Source organism: Corticium candelabrum, chromosome 9 (genome assembly GCF_963422355.1).
Source record: "Corticium candelabrum chromosome 9, ooCorCand1.1, whole genome shotgun sequence".
Lineage (NCBI taxonomy): Eukaryota > Metazoa > Porifera > Homoscleromorpha > Homosclerophorida > Plakinidae > Corticium > Corticium candelabrum.
In genome coordinates this window covers 5192107-5213076 of record NC_085093.1, presented here as the reverse complement: position 1 = coordinate 5213076, position 20970 = coordinate 5192107, and the positions used below count along the sequence as shown (strand labels likewise).

Below are 20970 nucleotides of genomic sequence, written 5' to 3'. Positions count from 1 at the left end.
TGAAATGCCTAATACAAGTGCTGACCTGGATCAAAAGTTTGAGATGTTACATCATGTAGATAAATCGATGTATACAAATTTAGACTCCAAGACTCCTTGGCGCCTAGTGTACAGTTTACATTATTACTATATATATATATATATATATATATATATATATATATATATATATATATATATATATACATACATACATACATATACAAGGGGTAAATCCCATCGCTCTACATCCACTGCTAAATCTAATCTATCATCTACCAATAAAGGATTTAAACTGGCTAAGACAAACTGGTAATAGTTCTAGCAAATTACTAAACGATAGATTAAATGGAAGTCTAGTTTTTGTCATCGTTTTAACTATTAGAAACAATTAATCTTAGTGTAGCTACACTAGCAGGCCTAGGTGTACATACCACACATGGTTACCAAAATCTTTTAGGAGACCTGGTATTCTTATTAAATACAAAGAGCATGTTGAACTGACAAGGAGGTAACGAACATCAGCATTCGACTTTTGCAGTCAAGCCGCTAGGTATTGTATATACGGGCAATACGGAGGAGACTAGGAACATCCGGGCAATGCAGAGTAAGGGAACGATTAACATCCGGGCAATGCAGAGTAAGGGGACTGCTCGATAAAGAGCTATCTAGCGGTAGCTTCTCTGCGATCGAGCAATGGCTGCAGCAAGGAAACCGGAAATTTTTCGGTCAAACAACTTTGAATACGACACGAACAGCGACTTTCTAGGAGCAGGTACCTTTGGCATCGTCTATAAATGTCGCTTGAGAGATTGCGGTCAACAAGTTGCCATAAAGATTGTCTCGGCGCCGAAGAAACTAAAGTCCAGGTAAATACGCAGATGAAAGACCGTTGGACATAGCAACTGTGTTGAGTTTATTACTGTGGATGACTGCTCTAATTATCTAGGCAAGAGGAAACATTCTTGCGCGAAGTAAGCATTCTTCATCAACTCACAGAATGTCCTTACGTTATTCGATTACTGGGTTTATGCCCTGATCCTGGCCATTACGCAATTGTAATGGAATATGTGGAAAATGGAGATTTGGAGGACATGTTGGTGTTCAACCAAAACCAACATAAAGAAATCAAAAATTGGAGCTGTCGCATAAATATGAGTCTAGAAATTGCAAAAGGGATGGACTTTTTGCACAGTCTCTCTCCTCCAATTATACACAGAGACTTGAAAACGTCCAACGTGTTAGTTGATGGCAACTATTCTTGCAAGGTAAGCGTCCATTAATGTAATTACTGATTTATAAATAAATGTCTTTGATAAGATTATTGACTTTGGATTATCAACAACAAGAGAAATTTCAAGACAGTCAGGAGAACAATCTAATAGTAGCTCGAAGGGAATGGGAACCGTGGCATTCACTGCACCAGAAGTGTTTCGGCACAAAGTAGATAAGAAACAAGAAACAAAGATTGATGTTTATTCGTAAGTTGTCTATATATTTGACTAAGAATTTTAATTACATAATTAAGGCGCGTTCACACTAAAACGTCCTTGACTCAAGGACACTTGAGACCAACAAAGAGACTTATCTTTCAAGTAGACTTAACTACAACTTGTTCACACTGACTCTTTGAAAAGTCGTTGTCTAGCAGCGATGGAAAATTACGTACGGGCCTGTAAGCTATATCACGTGACTATGAGGGACTAGAAACTAAAGACGAAAATAAGGTACATGGCAAACGTTCTTGCTCTAAGGACGAAATAAGTATCCTTGACGTAAGTGTGAACGCAAGTGAATTTAGAGACTTCGCTAAGTAGGAAATAAGGCTATACTTGATTATCAGTGTGAACGCGCCTAGAGTCAGTAAAGGCATTGTTATATGCAAAGGTATTCTATTATTCTCTGGCAGCTGAAGGAAATGAAACGCCTTTATGGTTATTTTATGGCATATATACTTGTAATCTGCAGATACACAATATGGAATTCTTTTAGATGAAATGTACGTGGCAGTGATTCGTGCAAATGTCTTGTCCAATGTAAGACCCAATCTGAGTGATGACAACTGCAATGAAGACTTTCGACGTCTAATTATTCGATGCTGGGACGATCAGCCTGACATCAGGCTAGACTTCAAAGGTGAACACTAACTACGTGTTAGCAGTTTGTGTAATTCTCTGTTAGCACTTATTTTGTTTGTTTTTTTAGAAATAATTGTCATGCTTGAAGGCATTGTGTCGTGCAGTCAGGGCAGTCATGACAGTGCGTTAAGTGCAGTTGGCGAAGTGCATGCTGGCGATGAGACTGGTGACATTAGTCAATCAGTCACTCATACTGACAATTCATCAATAATATCAATGGTGCCTCAGTCTCAGTCTGTTGAGATATCAAAGCTAGAGTCAACTTTTTCAAGTTCTGCTTTCATTTTGTCCAATCCTCTACCAATTGCAAGTTCAGGTGCAGCGTCATGCAATAACAATTCTGATTTGCATCTAGTCTAGATAAATAATATATATATATAACTAATTCTATATTTATACAGTCTCAGCTGATCATGAGGAAATAGTCTACAGGCACAATGACATTGCAAGCTCCGAGAAAGCGGGAAGAAAGACACGGAGATTTAAAAAGGTCAAGCGCAAATTTGTGATAGACCCAGCACCGTTTGGAAACAGTGCTGTCGTGATTCTAACTGCTCAAACACCAGGGGAGGTTGATAGTGAGAACGAATGCTCATATTCCTATAGAATTAATGGATTACGAACGCAGTCGGTGTGTGTCAAAAATGCTATTATCGCTAAATAGGTTAACAACTTTTTCCTTAATTTTCTAGTGGTGTGCTCCTTCTCAGCATCTATCTCATACATTGAAAGCTGCAAACGAGGTCTTGACTAAAATACGGCGTGAAGCCGATGAAACAAGCACACAGTTTATAGAGATGGACATCTGGGTACATGTCGGCCGGCAACTGATTACCAATGTGCATTATGGTAAGGTCTTGTTCGTCTTCGATATTTCTAGAGGGGTTTTGCTGTTGTCTATACGTCAGTGACGCTGCATGTCTCCAGGCAAATAACTGCATTGCATGTTACCGTTAAAAATTGCTATTTTTGTTGCTTGCTCGTTATTGTAATGTTAGTTTCGTCGTTACGTGTCTTTTAGACTCACACTTAATGTACCAGTACATGAGACACATATCCAAAGTATACAAGTAGACGCGCACTAGCGATAGAACGTAAAGCGTGCTTATGATTGCCTGAAATTAATATATAACTTTTAAAGTATGGTTACTGCATCTGTATAAAGGCAGTAAATGTAAACGACGTGTTAGGCTGCGTTCTTGCATGGTTTCAGCTGCGTGCCGTTGAGAAGCACAGGGTTGAGGCACAGAGAGGCATGCATGCTAAAGTTGAGGTACTTGCCTCCCAATGCGTTTCTCAACGGTTTAAATAGAAGACTCAAAATTTAGAAACTAGCTGTGAGTTTGACCAAGAACTAACAGTAATCGATCCTGGCAGTTTCTGTAACCGTATAGGACAAAAATATCGAATATATAGGTGATGACACAACTGGGCGTGCAAAAATAATAAATTTATGCTTTATTGTTGTTGATGCTGACTGTACGCTTCCATTGAGGTTGCTAGTACGACATGAATAAGTTTGTCGTATATTTATAGGTGAAGAACTTCGCAGTTATCATATTGGGCAAATGATATCGAAGATGAAATACAGTGAACATAGAACCAATTGGACAAACGTTTTCGAACCGGGATTTCAAGAACAAGATTGGTTTCCTTTCTGCCGTTTTCTCAAGGAGAATGCTGTGTTGATACACTCGACTACTCGCCATGACATGAAGTTTACAACTCCGTCACATCGAGAGCGTCGTTTCAAGGTCTGGATACCCGAAGGCCAGACAGGTGGCACCGACGACGTCGATCCTTCACAGCAAGAATATCTTGAAGGTGGAAAGAAAGTGGGTTGTGGTTTTCTTTTTTTTCCATACACTAAGAGGCTGATAGCAGAGGTCTCCATGCCATATTATCCGCTTGACTGTCGTTTACTAATCCAAACAGGTTGATAAAGAATCGTGTATCTGATAAACCTGCATATTTTATCTGACAATTGCTTATAGGGATAATTGACATTACCGATCAAACGGAAGAAGAAAAGAAAGAAGACGCCATTTTGAGTCAATATTACCTCGAGAAATTTCGCGTCGACGTCAAAGGCCTAGAGGTTCCATCAAAGTGGCTTCTACCTCCTAAATATCGACTGATTTACCACAGAAGGTGTGAGCGAGATTATTACCGGTATCGAGGTTTTAAGTTGACTGTTTCAAGGGAGAAGACAATGCACACGGAGACGCCGGAAAACGTAAGTATTGCAATATGTTTTCGGCTTGTCTAGCTATGTACGTGTTTGTCTGCTGATGCGTTAGATTGATGTTCACATTCGCAGCAGTAACTGTGAGTGCCTGCGACAAAAGAATAGAGGACAAAACTGGAAACCGGAAAAAATTGCTAGCTTTATTCCAGAGATGCTTGAATGTGCAAAGACAATCCTCTCGAAAGAAGAATTAATGTCTGTCTAACAGTGTCGTATCACAGGGTACGGTAGAACCCTGTATGTAGGAATTGCCTAGATTTTGGAGAGTTGTGGGGGCCTGGTCGTCTTTTTGTACGCCTAGAAAACATAGTAAATAAATGAAGACTAAAATAAAATTTCTCAAAATTAACGAATGAAATGTTTGCACGTTGTGTACTATATCCTATTTTGTTTTGGTCAATAATCATCTAACAACATAGAAAACAGTTGCTAGTCTCGGAGGCCCATGCGTCAATTTGTTCTGCTTCTTCTTCTTCTTCTTCTCCACGGATATCTCTTTTCTTACGTTATGTGCGGCTGTGAAACTTTAGATATCGCTTTAGAATTACCCGAACTCTATTCTTTTGTTGACTAATTAAAGAAACCGAAAGGAATGTTAAAAATTTGGTTTCTTTCAAGCAGATTTGATCCTTCGACCTCCATCAATGCTGTTGCACAGTTCGGGCCAATCACAGAGCAGTATTTGCAATGCTTGTCTATTGTTGTTTTAGTGAAATGTCGCGTATTTTGACTGCAGAATAGTATAGACGTTCGAAATCTGGAGATAGACAACACGTATTCAATCCGCCTCGTGGTTTGCGTTTCACATTGTGAATGCAAACGCAGCGCTTCTGAATGGATTTGGTATTGTCTAGCTTTTAGGTGTAATGATATTGCTCGCATTGCAGCCTAGGTAAATGCTTTCTTGTGAGCCGACTGCGGTACTTCTACAGTAACCTTGCAATTGCGAGCCTAGACTGCGTTCAGTAGAATGTAGAAGTAGATGCATGCACTTGTCTGGACTACAGCTTTAGCCATCATGACAGCTCCTGCGCAGTTGTCCGTGACGGAAAGTATTGTTGCGCGACCTCTAGTATTTGATCCTCCAAACCATGGAGTGGTAGCTATTGTCAACACACCTACTAACCACTAAGCCACTGTGGTATTTTAAATACGCGAAGCATGCATTATCATCATCACCACCACCACCACCATCAACCATCATCGTCGTCGTCGTCGTCGTCGTCTTCATTAATTTAATTAATTAAACTATAGTCGTTTGCACTAGAATAAAAATTACATAAACTAGAATTTAAAATATTTTTAAAAATAAAGAGAAATGTGGGGATTGCCAAAACAATAGAAACAAGTTTACATAGTAGCAATAACGTCATACAGTTTTACCAACCCTTCCTTCCTATACATTCTTTATGAGGGTTGGTAAAACTGTATGGCGTTATTGCTACGATGCAAAACTTGTTTCTATTGTTTTTCGGCAATCCCTACATTTCCCTTTATTTTTTAAAAATATTTTTAATTTTAGTATACTATAGTATAGCGTTACTTACGATTTACCAATTTTCGTGTACAGAAACAAATATTTCGGCAACAGCAAATGGTGCTGAAGTTTCAAAACTGGAAACTTTATACCTGCTATTGGGAATGACATTTTTCAGAACAATTGCAGCGGCATGCAGTGGCGTCGTTGCATGGACCAAAAAATTTGGAATACCAGCTGCCGGGGTTGCTTGATTAGAAGACCTTGTTTATTTTGTTGTCTAAAATGCCACACGTATCTAGCTATAGACAGTAGTGGACAAAGGTATTTGCCGGGCAAGAAATTTCAGGTTTTTTAGGATGTTTGTGTTTTAACCTAGGTGCGTTCGTCAGTAGTGACCTTACAAATAATTAGTACCAACATTTGAGAATAGAATGATATGAGATACTTCAAAATGTCCCTCTGCCGGTGATAGGACTCAATACAGTTTTTCGGTTCAGAGAACGCCGTTTATGATTACTATATAGTATGGACACTTTGTCTCACAATAGTGATAATTGGTACAGAATTGAGTGTAAATCAGTTGGTTGTTGCAAGGGGCCTGATTTCCTACTGACAAAATAAAATCATTCTAATTCATGACGCAACTGTTACATATAAACTATCAGTTAAAACGTCTTAAAAGTTATCACTAGTCAATGCTAAAAGTTTCGACAGTCTAACGGTCAAGTTGTTTCCATAGCAACAAGACACGCCTTTGCTGTTTTGCAACGGTTATTGCGCGCTCTCTTCGCTCGAACGTGCAGGGAACGCGAGGCTTACTAAGATCGCGAAACAGTCTAATGCGATTAGAATCTTTTTTGTGCGTTCAAGCTCATTTTGACGAGTTTCACTACCTCGGGGTGTGTAAATTTTGTATGGAAAAGACGTCAAATGAGCTTGTCAGCGTAACGGAGGTAAAAATCGATTCATCAGATTGTTGTACCTCGTGTACCGAATCGTCGTGCCAAGTTTTTTGGTTCTACGCTTTAGTTTTGCCATAGAAGAAGAAGGCTCGTAATAGCGTCCCTAGTGTCTTCGCGCAACGGTCGAGTGCGCCGGAAGTTCTCGGCAACTGCAAGGGTGGTTGGAAACATGCAAGTGAGCTAGACGTAAGCTACAGACACTGTTTCTACACTTTAAGAGACGAATGGAGCTAGTCATGTTGTACCGTCGCTTCTGACTAGGAGGAAAGGAATACTGGAAGTGCAGGGTTACTCAAGAATGCACGTCGATTTGAAGGTGAAGCCAGGAGTTTTGAATATTGTCACTTTGCAGACGTAGCAATAGATGATGAAATGAAATTATAAAGGAAAGAGTTAATAGAAATAATTTTTTTCATAAAATTGGTCCTAGGCCAGGCCTTAGAAATTTAAGTTTACATTTCAACTTATCAAAGCATATTCAATGCAAACAATATTCCAACCTTTGAAAACAAACTAACGTGTATCAATTTATGCTCATATCAGCACTTATTTCTATTCTGTAGGCCAGAATATGATGGAAAATCAACAAAAACTACCCAGCAAATTCTTTGTCCACTACTGTATGTATGTATGTATGTGTATATATATATATATATATATATATATATATATATATATATATATATATATTATTCACTTTAATCTATTCCACGTTTTTACATCATATATATATATATATATATATATATATATATATATATATATATATATATATATATATATATATTATACTTAGCTGTCTGTTTGTTTTTGAGGTGCCTATGTGTATGTGTGTGTTTGTATGTATATTTCTCTCATTTGTGAGAGGCTGTACCTATTGGTACGAAGTGAAATATATTATATTATTTGTATGTATGTATGTATTAGGGCCATGCATGGCTTCTCCAGGCCTTCATGCAACGACATGGCATCGCTGCACGGGCCTAAAGAATTGGAAAGAGGCCAACCGCTAGAGTTAGAAGATTTAGAAGATCTTGTCAATTGTGAAAAGACCACACTCACCAATTATTGGAAAGGCATTGTGCCATGCCACATGCTCTAGCTGCATGAGCTACATGCATGCATGCAAAAAAGCAGTTGAAACTACAAGTGCAGACCGGCAGGATGCTTCACGATCGGGAGAGTTCACAATACCAAATTGATCTCTAGACGTTATCGTGACTTTATCGTGACGTCATCGTGTTGTCATACTATGTTGATAGGACAACGTTGCTAACGTGTATATAGATCGCCTTGCTCATTCAGCAGTTGTACTTTGAGCTGTATGGATCCGTAGTTCAAAGAAACATTTAAACACAATTCTATACTATTACTAGTATTACTTGCCATGCATGTATACATACTCATTATGTAAACTTTATCAAACTCTTTTAGTGCTCTGAAATTTGTTCAAAGAAAATTTATGAGGCTAGAAGAGTGTGTATGCAAATCATGTACGACAATGTTTGCTTCACAATCTTCATGATGTCGTGTCTATACTGAATGTGAATTCGTGCCAGGGAAGTTATTTGCCGCCGAATATACATATATCCATTTATGTTGCGTACAGTATTTGCGTCAGTGAGCTAGAGCGATCAAATTTACAAACTGTTAAGTACCAGAATGAAAATGGTGGCAATGCTAGTTGAATCATGGTTTCTATAATGCAAGGGCTAGGGACATGAAGCTTCCATATTTACAAAAAGTAGGACTATTATTTAGTGAGAGGTCTACCTATAATAACTGTAGACAAAAAGCTGCATTTATAGGAGTGGTGTAGATATATTGTAGTTTGTGCCGTCTATTGTTGCCTGTTTGTATAGTCTTTTAGCTGTTGTATGTCTAAGGTTTTTATGTTTGCCCCAAGAGAGAACTGTACCTTTTCAGGTGCGAAATAATATATATAATCATTCATTCATTCATAATTCCACAATTTATCAGAAAGTTGCTGGTGCAAATTACATATCCCGCAAGATCGGATGCACGCCTGCACAGGCGGCCTGGTGAGCCGGCTTACTCCGACTGCAGTGGGCGCATCCTACACTCTACCAGTTGTCGGAACTAGAGAATGGTGTATAGCGGTGAGCCAGGTCACATCCGCATACTCGGAACAAACTCCGGCGCATCTCATTTTGGAACGCCAAAGTCTCGTTTCTGGCCGTCGGAGGCAGTCTAGACGAAATCTGACTCAACCGTTTGTCTCGGACAACCCGTCCGGCCGAATCGACTTGGCCGTCATGTTTTGCGGCGATCGGAGAGCGGCGTTTTGTCAATCGTCTCGATCCAAGGGGTTGGCGTACTATAGTATTGTAGGCTAAGCGTTCTGCATGATGGTGAACTTAGTGACTTCGCTAATTTTTTTGCATTTTATATTTATCCTGTGTGGCTGTGCAAGCTACAATGCTATCATTTCTAGGCAAAAACTACATGCAAGCATATAGATAGACATGAACGGCGGGGACCAAGGGACTTTGGTTTTCACTAGTTTTCCTGTATGACTACATCTTACTTCCAAATGCACAAGATTGTTCAACTTTGACCCTCAATCCTTCTCTAGACAACTTTGTATCTAAGCTTACAGTGTTAGCAAAACAATTGATTTAGGAAAGAAGCAGAACTCCATGCACCAAGCGAAAGGGTTCGATCGATTCCATTGACCTACCAATCATAATTGCTCCGCCCTCATTTCCAAATTAGCAATCAAAAAATTGGAGTCCGTTGTTAGTGTATACATAGAGGTTATCTGGTGTTTAACTTACGTTCCTAAGCCTTACGGTATCTAAGATACACAACGATGAAAGCAAAGCTGTTGAATAAATGCGAGCAGCCAATGAAACATGCACAAGCGACCCTGAATTGAATCATCTCTTCAATTCACTCGCTTTTTACGCTACTCTAGGAATAATTATTGATTCAGTTTGTACAACTTGCAAGTGAATACTGTAATCTCATAAACCGTACATGTATCTAGATACATTGCGTCATAACCATCAACATTAAAGTTATGATGACGTCATAACATCAGTTTTTTGGGTATCGAAAACTTCTGTCCCACTCTAAGGTGTGAAAAAGAAGCACATAGGTAATCAAGACCGCTACACGGCCAACTGAATTATTGCGGCAGTACTGACTCATGTGATCCTAACTAGTAATTCTACATCAGATTGCGAGATTTGGTATTTTTTTCAAATCAAAATACATATCTAGATAAAACAAATGTAATGTAGACATGCATGTGCGGGTGCACACACACACACACACACACACACACACACACACACACACACACACACACACACACACACACACACACACACACAAACACACACACACACACACACACACAAACACACACACACACACACACACACACACACACACACACACACACACACACACACACACACACACACACACACACACACACATACAAACTGGGAAATGGTAAATGGATAAGGAGCTGCCATTAAACAGTAATGCCCCCAACCAGATGGCTGGGTTTCTGTACACTAAGCAGGAGCTATGGGCTGTGCTAAGCAATCTCCTGGAGCCTGGCCAGGTGCTCGCAAAAGCACCGTCTGTGACGCCGACTGTGGTGTGGGCATCCGAAGTCCCACCAGGACCCCAGTGGCTGATGGACTTTGTCGCAGTCGGAGGCCTTTGCTACCCCAGTGAATGACCGGGTACTCATTTATACTTCTGAGTCGAGAGAGGCAATTGTGTGTAAGTTTCTTGCTCAAGGAAACTAGGCCATAGCTCGCCATCACTGTGACTTGAACCTGCAACCCTGCAAGTTCCCGAATGTTTCCATTCTCCAAATGCACTCTCTAACCAATGGAGCAACACACACACACACACACACACACACACACACACACACACACACACACACACACACACACACACACACACACACACACACACACACACACACACACACATACACACACAATCACACACGCATGCACACACACATGCTCGCGCGCGTAAACATTTTAGGTCTTACTAAACATACGGGCAATGAAGGCTGCACACATACAGGCAATCCAAAGCAAGCGATTTTGTGTGTTCACGTACAGTATAGGCAATGGCTGCTGCAGCAAATGAACCAACACTATTTCGGTCAGATAAGTTTGAATGCACACGTATTACAACTGGCTTGGTGCAGGCACCCTTGTCGATGTCTACCTACAAATGTCGCTTGTCAGTTGAGATTCTGGTCAATTGCTCTAGCTAGAGGTCTAGATACGTAGTAGGTAGATACACAGAAAGGGCAATAACTGAAATGCGAATGACGTGAAATTGCTTTACATTTAGTGAGGAGAAGGGTTTTCTGTCTGAAAAAGGCATCCTTCATTGAATAACAGAATTAATTATAATGTTCTTACGTTTTTTGATTACTGAGTGTATCGACTGATTCTGGCAATTTTGCAATTATAGTAGAATATGTGGATAATGGGATTTAGAGGATATGTTGCTTTCAGAAGAAGACAGGTAGTGAACATCGGAATATCATACAGTATAGAGCTAGCTGTGTTCGACAATGAGTTTGGTTATTGCAAAGGGAATGGACTGTTTCACAACCTCAACCCTCCAATTGAATTATACACAGTGACTTGAAAACATGCAATGTACTGGTTGATCGCAATTGTTCTCGCAAAGTGAGCATAGGAAGTCAAACCATGTCGCTATACTTGTTCATGAGGATGTTTATATACTGACAGATAAGTGCCTTTGGGTTGTCAACAATGAGAGGACTTTCGAACAGACATCAGTACAATTTAGCAGTAGCTCAAGGGTGGTGGGAACAGTGACATTCACGGCTCCAGAATCATTTCAGAACAGCGTAGAGAAGAAACGAGAAACTAAGGTTGATGTTTACTCGTAAGTTTTCTCTGTTATTGTAAATTATTGGCTATTGCAAGCATTGTTATGCACACAGGCATTCTATTATATTGTGGCAGCTGAAAGAAATGAAGCATGTTTATCGTTGGTGTAGTTAGTACATATTTCTAAGCTGTAATAAAGAGTATGGAATTTTGATGTGGATGGAATGGACGTTGCTGAAAATTGTGCAAATGTTGTGTCTAATGTGAGACTTGCATGAGTTCAGTGATGCCAACTGCTCTTTTGAGATCCAAAACATGCAGTAACCATATATATATCAAGAATCTGTTTTCACTTGTAGAAATTTTGGGTTTCTAGAAGCCATTACAATGTTTGAAGGGCCCGGATTATAGCACATACATTTGTGCCATGCAATCAAAGCAGTCACGACATAATGTTATGTGGTGACAATCTAGTTGCAGAAGTACATGCCAGCCAGGCCACACGATTAGTGGCACATCGATTCAATCAGTTTGTGATGTGGATGTTTCACCATCATGCAGTATTGTATCGCCTGAGTCTTGTTAAATTAAGGAAGCATTTAAGTTTGACCCCAACAACCTCAATTTCTGCTTCTGCTTTTTTCAATGCATTGCCACACTCAGATGTTTTTCGAACAACATCATGTAGTACCATCTCTGGATTGAGTCCCAGTGCTACCAGTATGACAATGGCATTTACGTCATTAATGTCACCCTTGTGACTCAAAGCGAAGTTCAGTTTCCAACAACTGCAGCAGTTAACATCCCTATGCATTCAGTTTCTCTTCTTGTTCATGACAATGACATTTTCCTTTTATCTCTTAATTTGTCTTAATTAATGAAAGGAAAGATGTTCACTTCTGAGCATGCTGTTTACTGTACTGTAGGTGTGTCATATGGTATGGGTGGATTTTGGACCCCCTTGAACTGAAACCCGTTCTACTAATGGACAAAATTGCGGATAGAATAAGTGAGACACATTAAGGAGTATTTTATTTGGGTATAGTGATGTTCATTGTGATTTAGATAATGGATTAGATTTATTGGAATGGCACTTCAGAAATCTAGACAAGTTGCTGAGGAAGAGGTGTCTGCTAGCTGTTACCAGCTTGTACTACTAAAGCTATGACGTTGCTGTCATTACTTTGCAGGCTCATCTTTTACCTAAATTGTGGACACATTTCCCTTGATTATGCATAAGGCGTGGCTTTCTTAATTGTAGTGGCACTGTCAAAGGCAAGGTGGGGTTGTCAGTGATTTTTCACAACTTATATGTTTGCGATATCCTGCCGGGTGACAAACGTTGGGCAAGTTATTTGTGTGAACTTGAATTAGGAGCTAGAATTCAAGCAATTTTACAATCAACAATCGCTTGTTTGCCTTATATTACTACCAATGGAATAGTATAGTGACTGGAGCTTGAGGATTGGTTAATATGATATTGAGAAGAACTTATGGGGTGTATATGTGCTTTGGGCATTGTGTTGATATATGATATTAGAAGTGGTCGGGAGACTGGCAGTGCAAAGCTCAATTAGGCAGGCAAAGAACACTGTGGCAGTGTCATTATCAATAATATGCTTTGAGTTGTCAGAGTTGGAGGATGGGCCGACCAGTACATTAATTAATTAATTAATTAACTCTGTAGAAGCCATGACTATTTCTGACCTCCATTTCCTTAGTTTGCCTGCAACATCGTTGTATGGTTGTTTCTGCACTATGACATCAGGAAAGCTTGTGGTCGGTGGTGGTATAACAAAGCCTCAAAATAATGCTGCGATAGGAAATAGTGTGTTGTGTCTACACAGGTCGACTGAATTTGGTAGCAGTTGCCATTGATGAATGATTGTTGTTGTCTGCAAGGATCTGCCTTTAGAGATGAAGTCATTCTGGCAGCTGGATCTAGCTGTACTGGTTTGACTCCATTTTGCTGTAATCTGCTTTTCTAGTGTTATAACTTACATCGTTTCTTTACAACAACAGTATAATTCTACTCAAATATAGAACATTCCTCCAAGTTTTTCAAAATGGCTTCCCCATCATACCTATAATTAGTAAGATCTTGCAAGAAATTGACAAGAGCTTACGGGAAATTACCTGAAATTGTCAGAACATTGAAAATTTCTTGTTCTTGCGGGCTCTTGGCCAAGAACTTTGACCTGGGGAGAGATGGGTCATGACACGTACTTGGATTTGGGGCATTAGGGATCAATAGTTATTAAGCAATATACGTATATTACATAGGTTTGCTGTGTCCGAGAAGAAAGACTCAGGATGCCCCAGGAGTTTACCGTGGGTACATTTCCTGTAATTACAGCTTTCTATTTGTACTCATTTGTCGGCGTATTGGTGCAATGCTGCACACATGTTGTTGAGCTAGAATGCCCTAACAGAGTTTGATATCAATTTTTGTAGCTCTTTTGGAGATTTAGGTGTGGAAGGTTGAACGTTATTTTTTATGTCTGTTGTGATATTTATGATACTGCATGAGACTGCATAGCAGTTTAGTGAGGAGGCACTTGATCAGGTACATGCTCGAGTTACTCGTTGGGTGCCCAGAACCCTGTACATAGACTTTATCACAGCTCTGTGTTTGGCCAGAGACTACACATAGTTATATGTAGCCAGACAGCTCTCACTCTCACTGTTTGTCTGGACTAATGTGCCCATGGCTTGGTACTTACAGACACAGATAATTAAAATTGCATGTTTTCACATTGAAATATGAGACTCTTGAGCATGCAGTAATACAGATGCAACATTACAATAGTGGACACGGGATATTACCAAACAGAACAATATGTTGAACACAAAATTTTGGTAATCACAAATGTAGGTGATTATCAATAATCCAATTTGCTACAAATCAAGGTGTTGGCTAAACAGTAAACATGCTAATAACATTAGCACTATATTTAATTAACAATATTTTCAAAACTAGATAATCTCTAAAGGATATACAAACTGAGATACTGTTTGGTTGTGGGTCTGTAGAGAGACACAATTGACATACCAGCAGTGTAGGCAGTAAATGATCTTTAAATATTATTTTAAGCAGACAATTAGGTAAAAGTATATTTTATTATGGCTAGGTAACTTTCATATTGCCATGACAACGGTGCGCACGCTAGCAGTTAGTTTGCTCATCTGTTATCTCAGCTACATTTAAGTAGCAAACTCACCCTAGCTGAAACCGTGTAAAGAACACGTCGACCAAATTTTATTTCTGACCGTCAGAAATGGCAGTGATGGGTCTAGGATGTGACACGTGACAGAGCTTACACACGAAGGTGTAAAGTATGTTTGCGTAATTTGTCAAAATATTGAACTGAGAACAAGGCGTGGGAATTCGCAAGTGCCCGGCTAACGATTTACAACCGACGGAGGCGCTTGCGTCGGTGTCTTCAGGCGAGTTCGATTGTTCAACATCCCGGAAACAAGCCGGAGGATCACAGCAACATGCCGACTCAAAATGTCTGGGAAGCCGGTAGACAAATGACTGCGGAAAAACAGTAGAGCTCTGATGCACTAGGCTGTCCGTTTTTATTTTCTAGCGTTTACTGGGAATGTTCGAGACGTTCATCGCGCAGTGGACGCTGGAGCGGTGGGGCGCGTGTGCATGTGCTTGTTACGTACTTTCACGCGAAATCAGACACGCATTTTGTTATCGTAGGAACCGGATGCGCTTGACAAGAGTGGTTTGACTGCTTTACACAAGGCCGCTATGAACGGCCACATTCAATGCATGGAAGCTCTGGTAGAGCGAGGCTGGGATGTGAACAAGGCGGACTCAAGTGGCTGCACTGCATTGCATATTGCGGCTAAGAGCGGCCAAATGGACGCCGTCAAGTGGCTCGTTGACCAAGGAGTCGACATCCGCGTCAAATCGAAGAAAGGGAACACGGCGAGACGAATGGCGAGTAACTCAGGGAATATGGATATTCATACCTACCTCAATGATTTAGGTATATCCTACTGAATGTGTGCATTTTTTACAGTATCTAGGAAGCGTGTAGTGGGCAGGTATTGTAGATTGTAGTTGGAAAGTATTGGTGTAAATGTCTGATAAACAGCTATGCATGGTAGACATTAGATTCAGGTTTTGCGTAACAGGGATTCTGCATCTGGAATATTGGGGATTTAACAGAACAACTAAAACAACTTACTCTGTTCTGTTCTGTTTTGTTTGACTAGTGGGTGTGCAGGATATATGCCGTTATTAATAGAATGTTGAATAGGAAAGGTGTAGGTAATGTACAATTTGCAGCTCTTTGTCTTCAATAGGCACACCTGTGGTGACTTTTGACTTACTCTATCACCACCAGAATCACTGAGTGTGACCTCCTGGTGGTAGACTTTCAAGGCTGGACTATTTGTTTTGATGTAAATACTCTTAAGTGGACAAACTTGTTGGCAGACTGGACATTAGGCTGATGCCTGACGTGTCCAATTGCTATAATTTCCCCTGTTAAATGCCATAAAACCAGAAATTCCTGCGAATCATGCAACTAAACATGACACAACTTGTTTTCGTACATGCAGTGCATAGACATAGATATTTCAGTTGTCCTGGTATCCTACAGATTAAAGCCACATAGCGTTTTTAAACTGTCATTTGGGGCAAATTTGCACAATATTAAGTCGCACGAATTTCTGGTTGTATGGTATGGTCTTTGTGTGGGCAATTAATATTAGTCTTGGTAAGCCATGTTTGCCTTTGTACATAGGATAGCTTAGTTACCGGCACGTGGCTCCTACCCAATGAGAACTCTTGTAGACGGTGCAATAATATCTGTATTTGGCCAAATGCACACATACTGTAGTTATTGCACACATACCGTAGTTATTACCCGCTCTCACAATTGTATAATTATAGCATGCTTGCCATGGGACTGTCACTGATACTGAAACCTTAGACTAAACCTTACTGCCGCCAAACCAGGAACGCTAAGTATATGGTCAGCTACTCGAACGCTCATTGGGTAGGGCCATGTGCCAGTAACTAAGTCGGTTATCACCCTTGTTCCAGAGCAATATCATATTTATTGCCCAAGCACAGTTTATTGCACGTGCAATAAACGGTGCTCGGACAATAAATATGATATTGCTCTGGAACACGGGCGATAACCTATACTTACTAGTAGGCGTGCAGAGTAGGGTCTATTCTTTCTTGTGAAGATCTTAATGTCAGAGCCCGTGGAGCACTGTAGATGTTGGGTGGGTCAGGTGTTACATGGCCAAGTCCCGCCCCACAGTGAAAAAAAATTTGCTAATTTATTTAATAACTTGAACCAATATGTCTGAAGTTTTCACCGGAAGCCTGTTGGCGGAAGTCCCATATTCAAAAGATGGATATGCCATGGCCTAACTGGCCGACTCTGCTCCGCCGGCACTGAACTTGGATCTTATAACTTATCTATTTCCATAACTGCAGTAGAATTACTGCATCTGTTGATGGAAATCTTGTAGCTAAATGCGATGTTTTCTAGAGTTGACAAAATTTGGTTCTGTCATCTAAAGTACTACCAACGTTGCCAGAAATGAAGAGTTCGTCGTTTGACTTCACAATTTGTTTGTGACTGAAGAATGGATTTGTTGTAGGTTATCATATTTGTGAGTATTCCTTTGATATGTTGTGTGTGTATATTAGGATTGTTTAGATGCCTGGTAGATGTCTGTTGCAAATGTATGTTACAGAAACAGATAACAAATGTTAGTTGGCAAGCAAGCTATCCATTGCTACCTTGAAACATGTTTTTTGTTTATTGTCTGCGTGTCTCTCTGACAACTTGGTATCTTGGCATTGTATTTCTGTTGAGTCAGGGTCGTAGCAAGCAGTCCGGCAGGTGCGGTATTTGGTGGACAATTTTTCAAAAGTTGGCTTTTACCAGTTGATGATTAGAGTAAACTTCCGGACTAGGGTATAGCAGATTAAATATATTAGATATTTTATATCTTCTGACTCATGCCTTTGATGTTCCCAGATTCTCTTGTTTTAGAGACAAGAGAAGCCTGGAACGTCAGTACAGCAACGAAACTGGCACTTGCTCTACAACATTCGGGGCGTCGTTCAGCACGTATCTGGGATTGCTAAGCCTATGGTAGTCACCACATCTAATTATGACCATTATCAAGACGTTCTGAACCAACCACACCAGTCTCTAAATATTAATTTTCCAAAGAGGTTATTTGGAAACAGAAGACGTCTCGTACTTTACGGATGTCTTGGTTTCATGAGTGGCCATTTCTTCATTATGATGAAGCTAGGAATGTTGTTTTGTCACACTTTTATTTGTAGAAAGCGGCTTGCTCTTAATTAAACGAGTGAAGTCTAAGCCTGAGAGTAATCCAATGACTAGATATTTATTTTCCATACGTTAATTAATTAATTTGTATTAAGTAAAATATTAATCAATTTGTTTTTTATGCTTGCTACGGCTGTGTGAATTCTTGTTGTAATGCATACTTGTTGTGTAGTTCTTTCTTTCGCGTGTCGCTGGCAGTCTACCTTTGGACTTCACACTGAGCATTCATTGTGCTATATCTGTTCATAGTCTCATCTGTCTGTCTGTCTGTCAGTTAAATACAGATGTTTTCCAACATCATACCATGAGTACAAAATCGTAAAATTTGTAAATCCACAGCTGTACACTAAGGCCGGACCAATTAAATTTCTTGATGTTTGGATTCGCTGGTCCAGTTTCGAGCTTGACTAAAATAAAAAGGTCAATGTGCGCATGTGCAATGATATATTATGCTTGCTGTAAAATGATTTGGTAGTACACAAAGTAGCGTACGTCCTATGACTATGACTATCGATCACTCTGCAAGTGTTGGCAGTGCATGTGGTGTAGCAACTGTATCTGCATTTGGCTTGGTATCATCGTCTTTTGTTTTAATGTCAATTTTGTTACCTCACATTTGTATGTACGCAGTGCAATGAAAACTGTGCATACTGAAAATGTCCCATGATCATTACTGTCTTAGTTTTATGCGATCGGTCAGTCCAGGTTGCATGTTCAAGTATCTGAACATAAAAAGCAATAGTACGTACTAAGACTTAAGTGAAATGCAACTATTACAATGTAACTTTATCAGAAACTAGAGTCCTCAATCAGTGGCTCTCTGTCTGTCTCTGTCAAATTGATTTGTCAGAACACAATTCTAGCAAATGACAATATCGACATGTACGAGTCCACCCAAATCTCGTGCAATAGACTTGGTATCTAGTAACAGTTGCAACTGTTCAATGTAGTCTGATCCTCAAAGTCCTTCCTCTTCTTCTATCTTCAATTTTGTAGCATTAGAGGGTCGCAAGCACACATTGATTTACACTTGGTCTTGAAGTCTTTCCTGCAATTGTGACAGCTTTTGTATATATAGTCTTCAGCTTCTGTACTCCAGTAACTATATTGTTTGTACATTATTGGAATAGACTTTGACTTGAAGCCCCCTGGCCATGAACACTCTTTCCAATATGTTTTTAAGTCTTGTCTGTCTTCTTGTTGCAGTCGCTTTGTGGTTCAAGGCTAGAATGTTTTGACACCAAGGATGCACTAGAGCAACATCGAGAGAGCAGCAACCATGTTGTTGTGGCTAGTAACAAGTTCCTTTCACTGTTTTGCAAGTTAGCATATGATGTCCATGTAGATAGCTATGTAGATCCAATTCTGATATCCATGATCCAATTCTCTGCCACCATCAAACACTCCCCAGAATTTTTTGGCTTATTGCACAGCCTAATCTGTTCGCCTGTTTGTCTCTCTGTCTCTGTCTGTCTGTCTGTCTGTCTGTCTGTCTGTCTGTCTGTCTGTCTGTCTGTCTGGTTGTCTGTCATATAGTTCCATTACAATGAAATTTCCATCAAACTCTAAAAGCAAACCTAAAGTCCACTACATACTGCATAATACATTAGCCCCATATGGAGGATAAAACTTAAAAGAAGCTACTTAACTACAAGTTGTTCAAAGTCAGTGTTTTTACTAAGGGTCTTAGGTCCAGAACCGATCATCATGAGTTTTCTTGTCAGCACACTTGCATTGCTACGTTGTAGTTGAACTGAAAACCTGTCTGGCTGGCTGGCTGGCTGGCTGTTTGTGTCTGTCTATCTGTCTGTCTTTCTGTCTGTCAACATATATATTTCTTATACAAGACATTACTACAGTCTACAGTACGCTAAAAATTAAGACTGTCTATCTGTCTGTCAGTCAGTCTGTCTGCCCATTGACTTTGTTGTTTGCAAGGACTGCCTTGCTTTTACAAATTTTTAGCATATGTACAGGAGAATCTATGAGAATAAGTATCTGTCTGTATATTTGTGTGTGTGTGTGTGTGTGTGTGTGTGTGTGTGTGTGTGTGTGTGTGTGTGTGTCTGTGTCTGTGTCTGTGTCTGTGTCTGTGTCTGTGTCTGTATGTATGTATGTACGTATGTATGTATGTAGTTCCCTTGGGCAAGGAACTAACATACAATTGCCTCTCTCTCAGGAGTGTTAGTTTCTGTCTACAGCAAGTATACAGCAAGTGTGAAGTACATAGTGACTTCTGATAGTGACTTCTGATATAGTGTTAGATTGCGGTGTTAGATTGCAGAATAGTGATTGCAGTATCTAACCTGGGCCTTAGGGGCCCTTGTAAGAAAAATGTATGCATGTAGGTATGTATGTATGTATGTATGTATGTATGTCTATCTGTCCGTTTGTCTCAATACATATTTTCCATTTAAATCAAACGTTTACATCATTAGCAACCTAACAATCAACAAAACCAAGCATTATACTGCACAAACTAGATTTCGATGTTCTTATCTTGCTATGCTAATGAGTTTGTCTGAGACGATTTGTCTGTCTGTCTGTCAAAGAACATTTATTGAAAACATAAAGGGTAATACAGAAAAGGCTACATATAACACTAAGAGTTTAAGATAAACGACCATAGTGGTCGTAGAAGAAAAACTCTGTCTGGCTGTCTGTCTCTGTCTGTCTGTTTGTATGTCTGTCTGTCCTAGCATATGTACAAGTAGAATCTGTATGAGAATATATTTTCTGTCTATCTGTCTGTCTCTCTGTCTGGTTGTCTGTCTGTTTGTCTGTCTGTCTGTATGTATGTATATATGTATGTATGTCTGTCAGTCTTCCTGCTTTCTGTCTGCCTTTATTTCATTTTACTTTATATTGAACACATTGAACAAACACAAAAGTTAATTAGTTTAGCAGGTTACTACTACATTAATTCTAATGAAGAGAGTTTAATTTGTATT

The 20970-nt window shown here is 39.7% G+C and overlaps 2 protein-coding genes and 1 long non-coding RNA gene across 4 annotated transcripts; all 3 read left to right on the top strand.

The window, feature by feature from the left end:
- The first annotated feature begins 1027 nt into the window (after positions 1 to 1027).
- LOC134184420 (serine/threonine-protein kinase PLK4-like) lies at positions 1028 to 4712 on the top strand. Its single transcript, XM_062652104.1, has 10 exons — positions 1028 to 1247; positions 1300 to 1460; positions 1867 to 1913; positions 1972 to 2115; positions 2185 to 2433; positions 2519 to 2748; positions 2810 to 2966; positions 3654 to 4052; positions 4112 to 4353; positions 4418 to 4712. Exons 1-10 carry the CDS (start codon positions 1041 to 1043, stop codon positions 4568 to 4570), a joined length of 1989 nt encoding a protein of 662 aa, XP_062508088.1. The 5' UTR covers positions 1028 to 1040; the 3' UTR covers positions 4571 to 4712.
- A 1951-nt stretch (positions 4713 to 6663) lies between these two features.
- On the top strand, positions 6664 to 12881 carry LOC134184268 (uncharacterized). Of its 2 annotated transcripts, XR_009970640.1 has the most exons (8): positions 6664 to 6798; positions 6875 to 6993; positions 7069 to 7123; positions 11287 to 11340; positions 11411 to 11507; positions 11571 to 11730; positions 12602 to 12684; positions 12741 to 12881. It is a non-coding gene; the product is annotated as an uncharacterized LOC134184268 (long non-coding RNA). The 2 variants fall into 2 exon arrangements; XR_009970639.1 differs by having other exon boundaries at positions 11287 to 11507.
- Positions 12882 to 14295: 1414 nt separating this feature from the next.
- Positions 14296 to 17486, top strand: LOC134184267 (uncharacterized). Its single transcript, XM_062651911.1, has 4 exons — positions 14296 to 15201; positions 15269 to 15318; positions 15388 to 15679; positions 17204 to 17486. The coding sequence occupies exons 1-4, from the start codon at positions 15174 to 15176 to the stop codon at positions 17230 to 17232; spliced, it is 399 nt and encodes a 132-aa protein (XP_062507895.1). The 5' UTR covers positions 14296 to 15173; the 3' UTR covers positions 17233 to 17486.
- The last annotated feature ends 3484 nt before the right edge of the window (positions 17487 to 20970 follow it).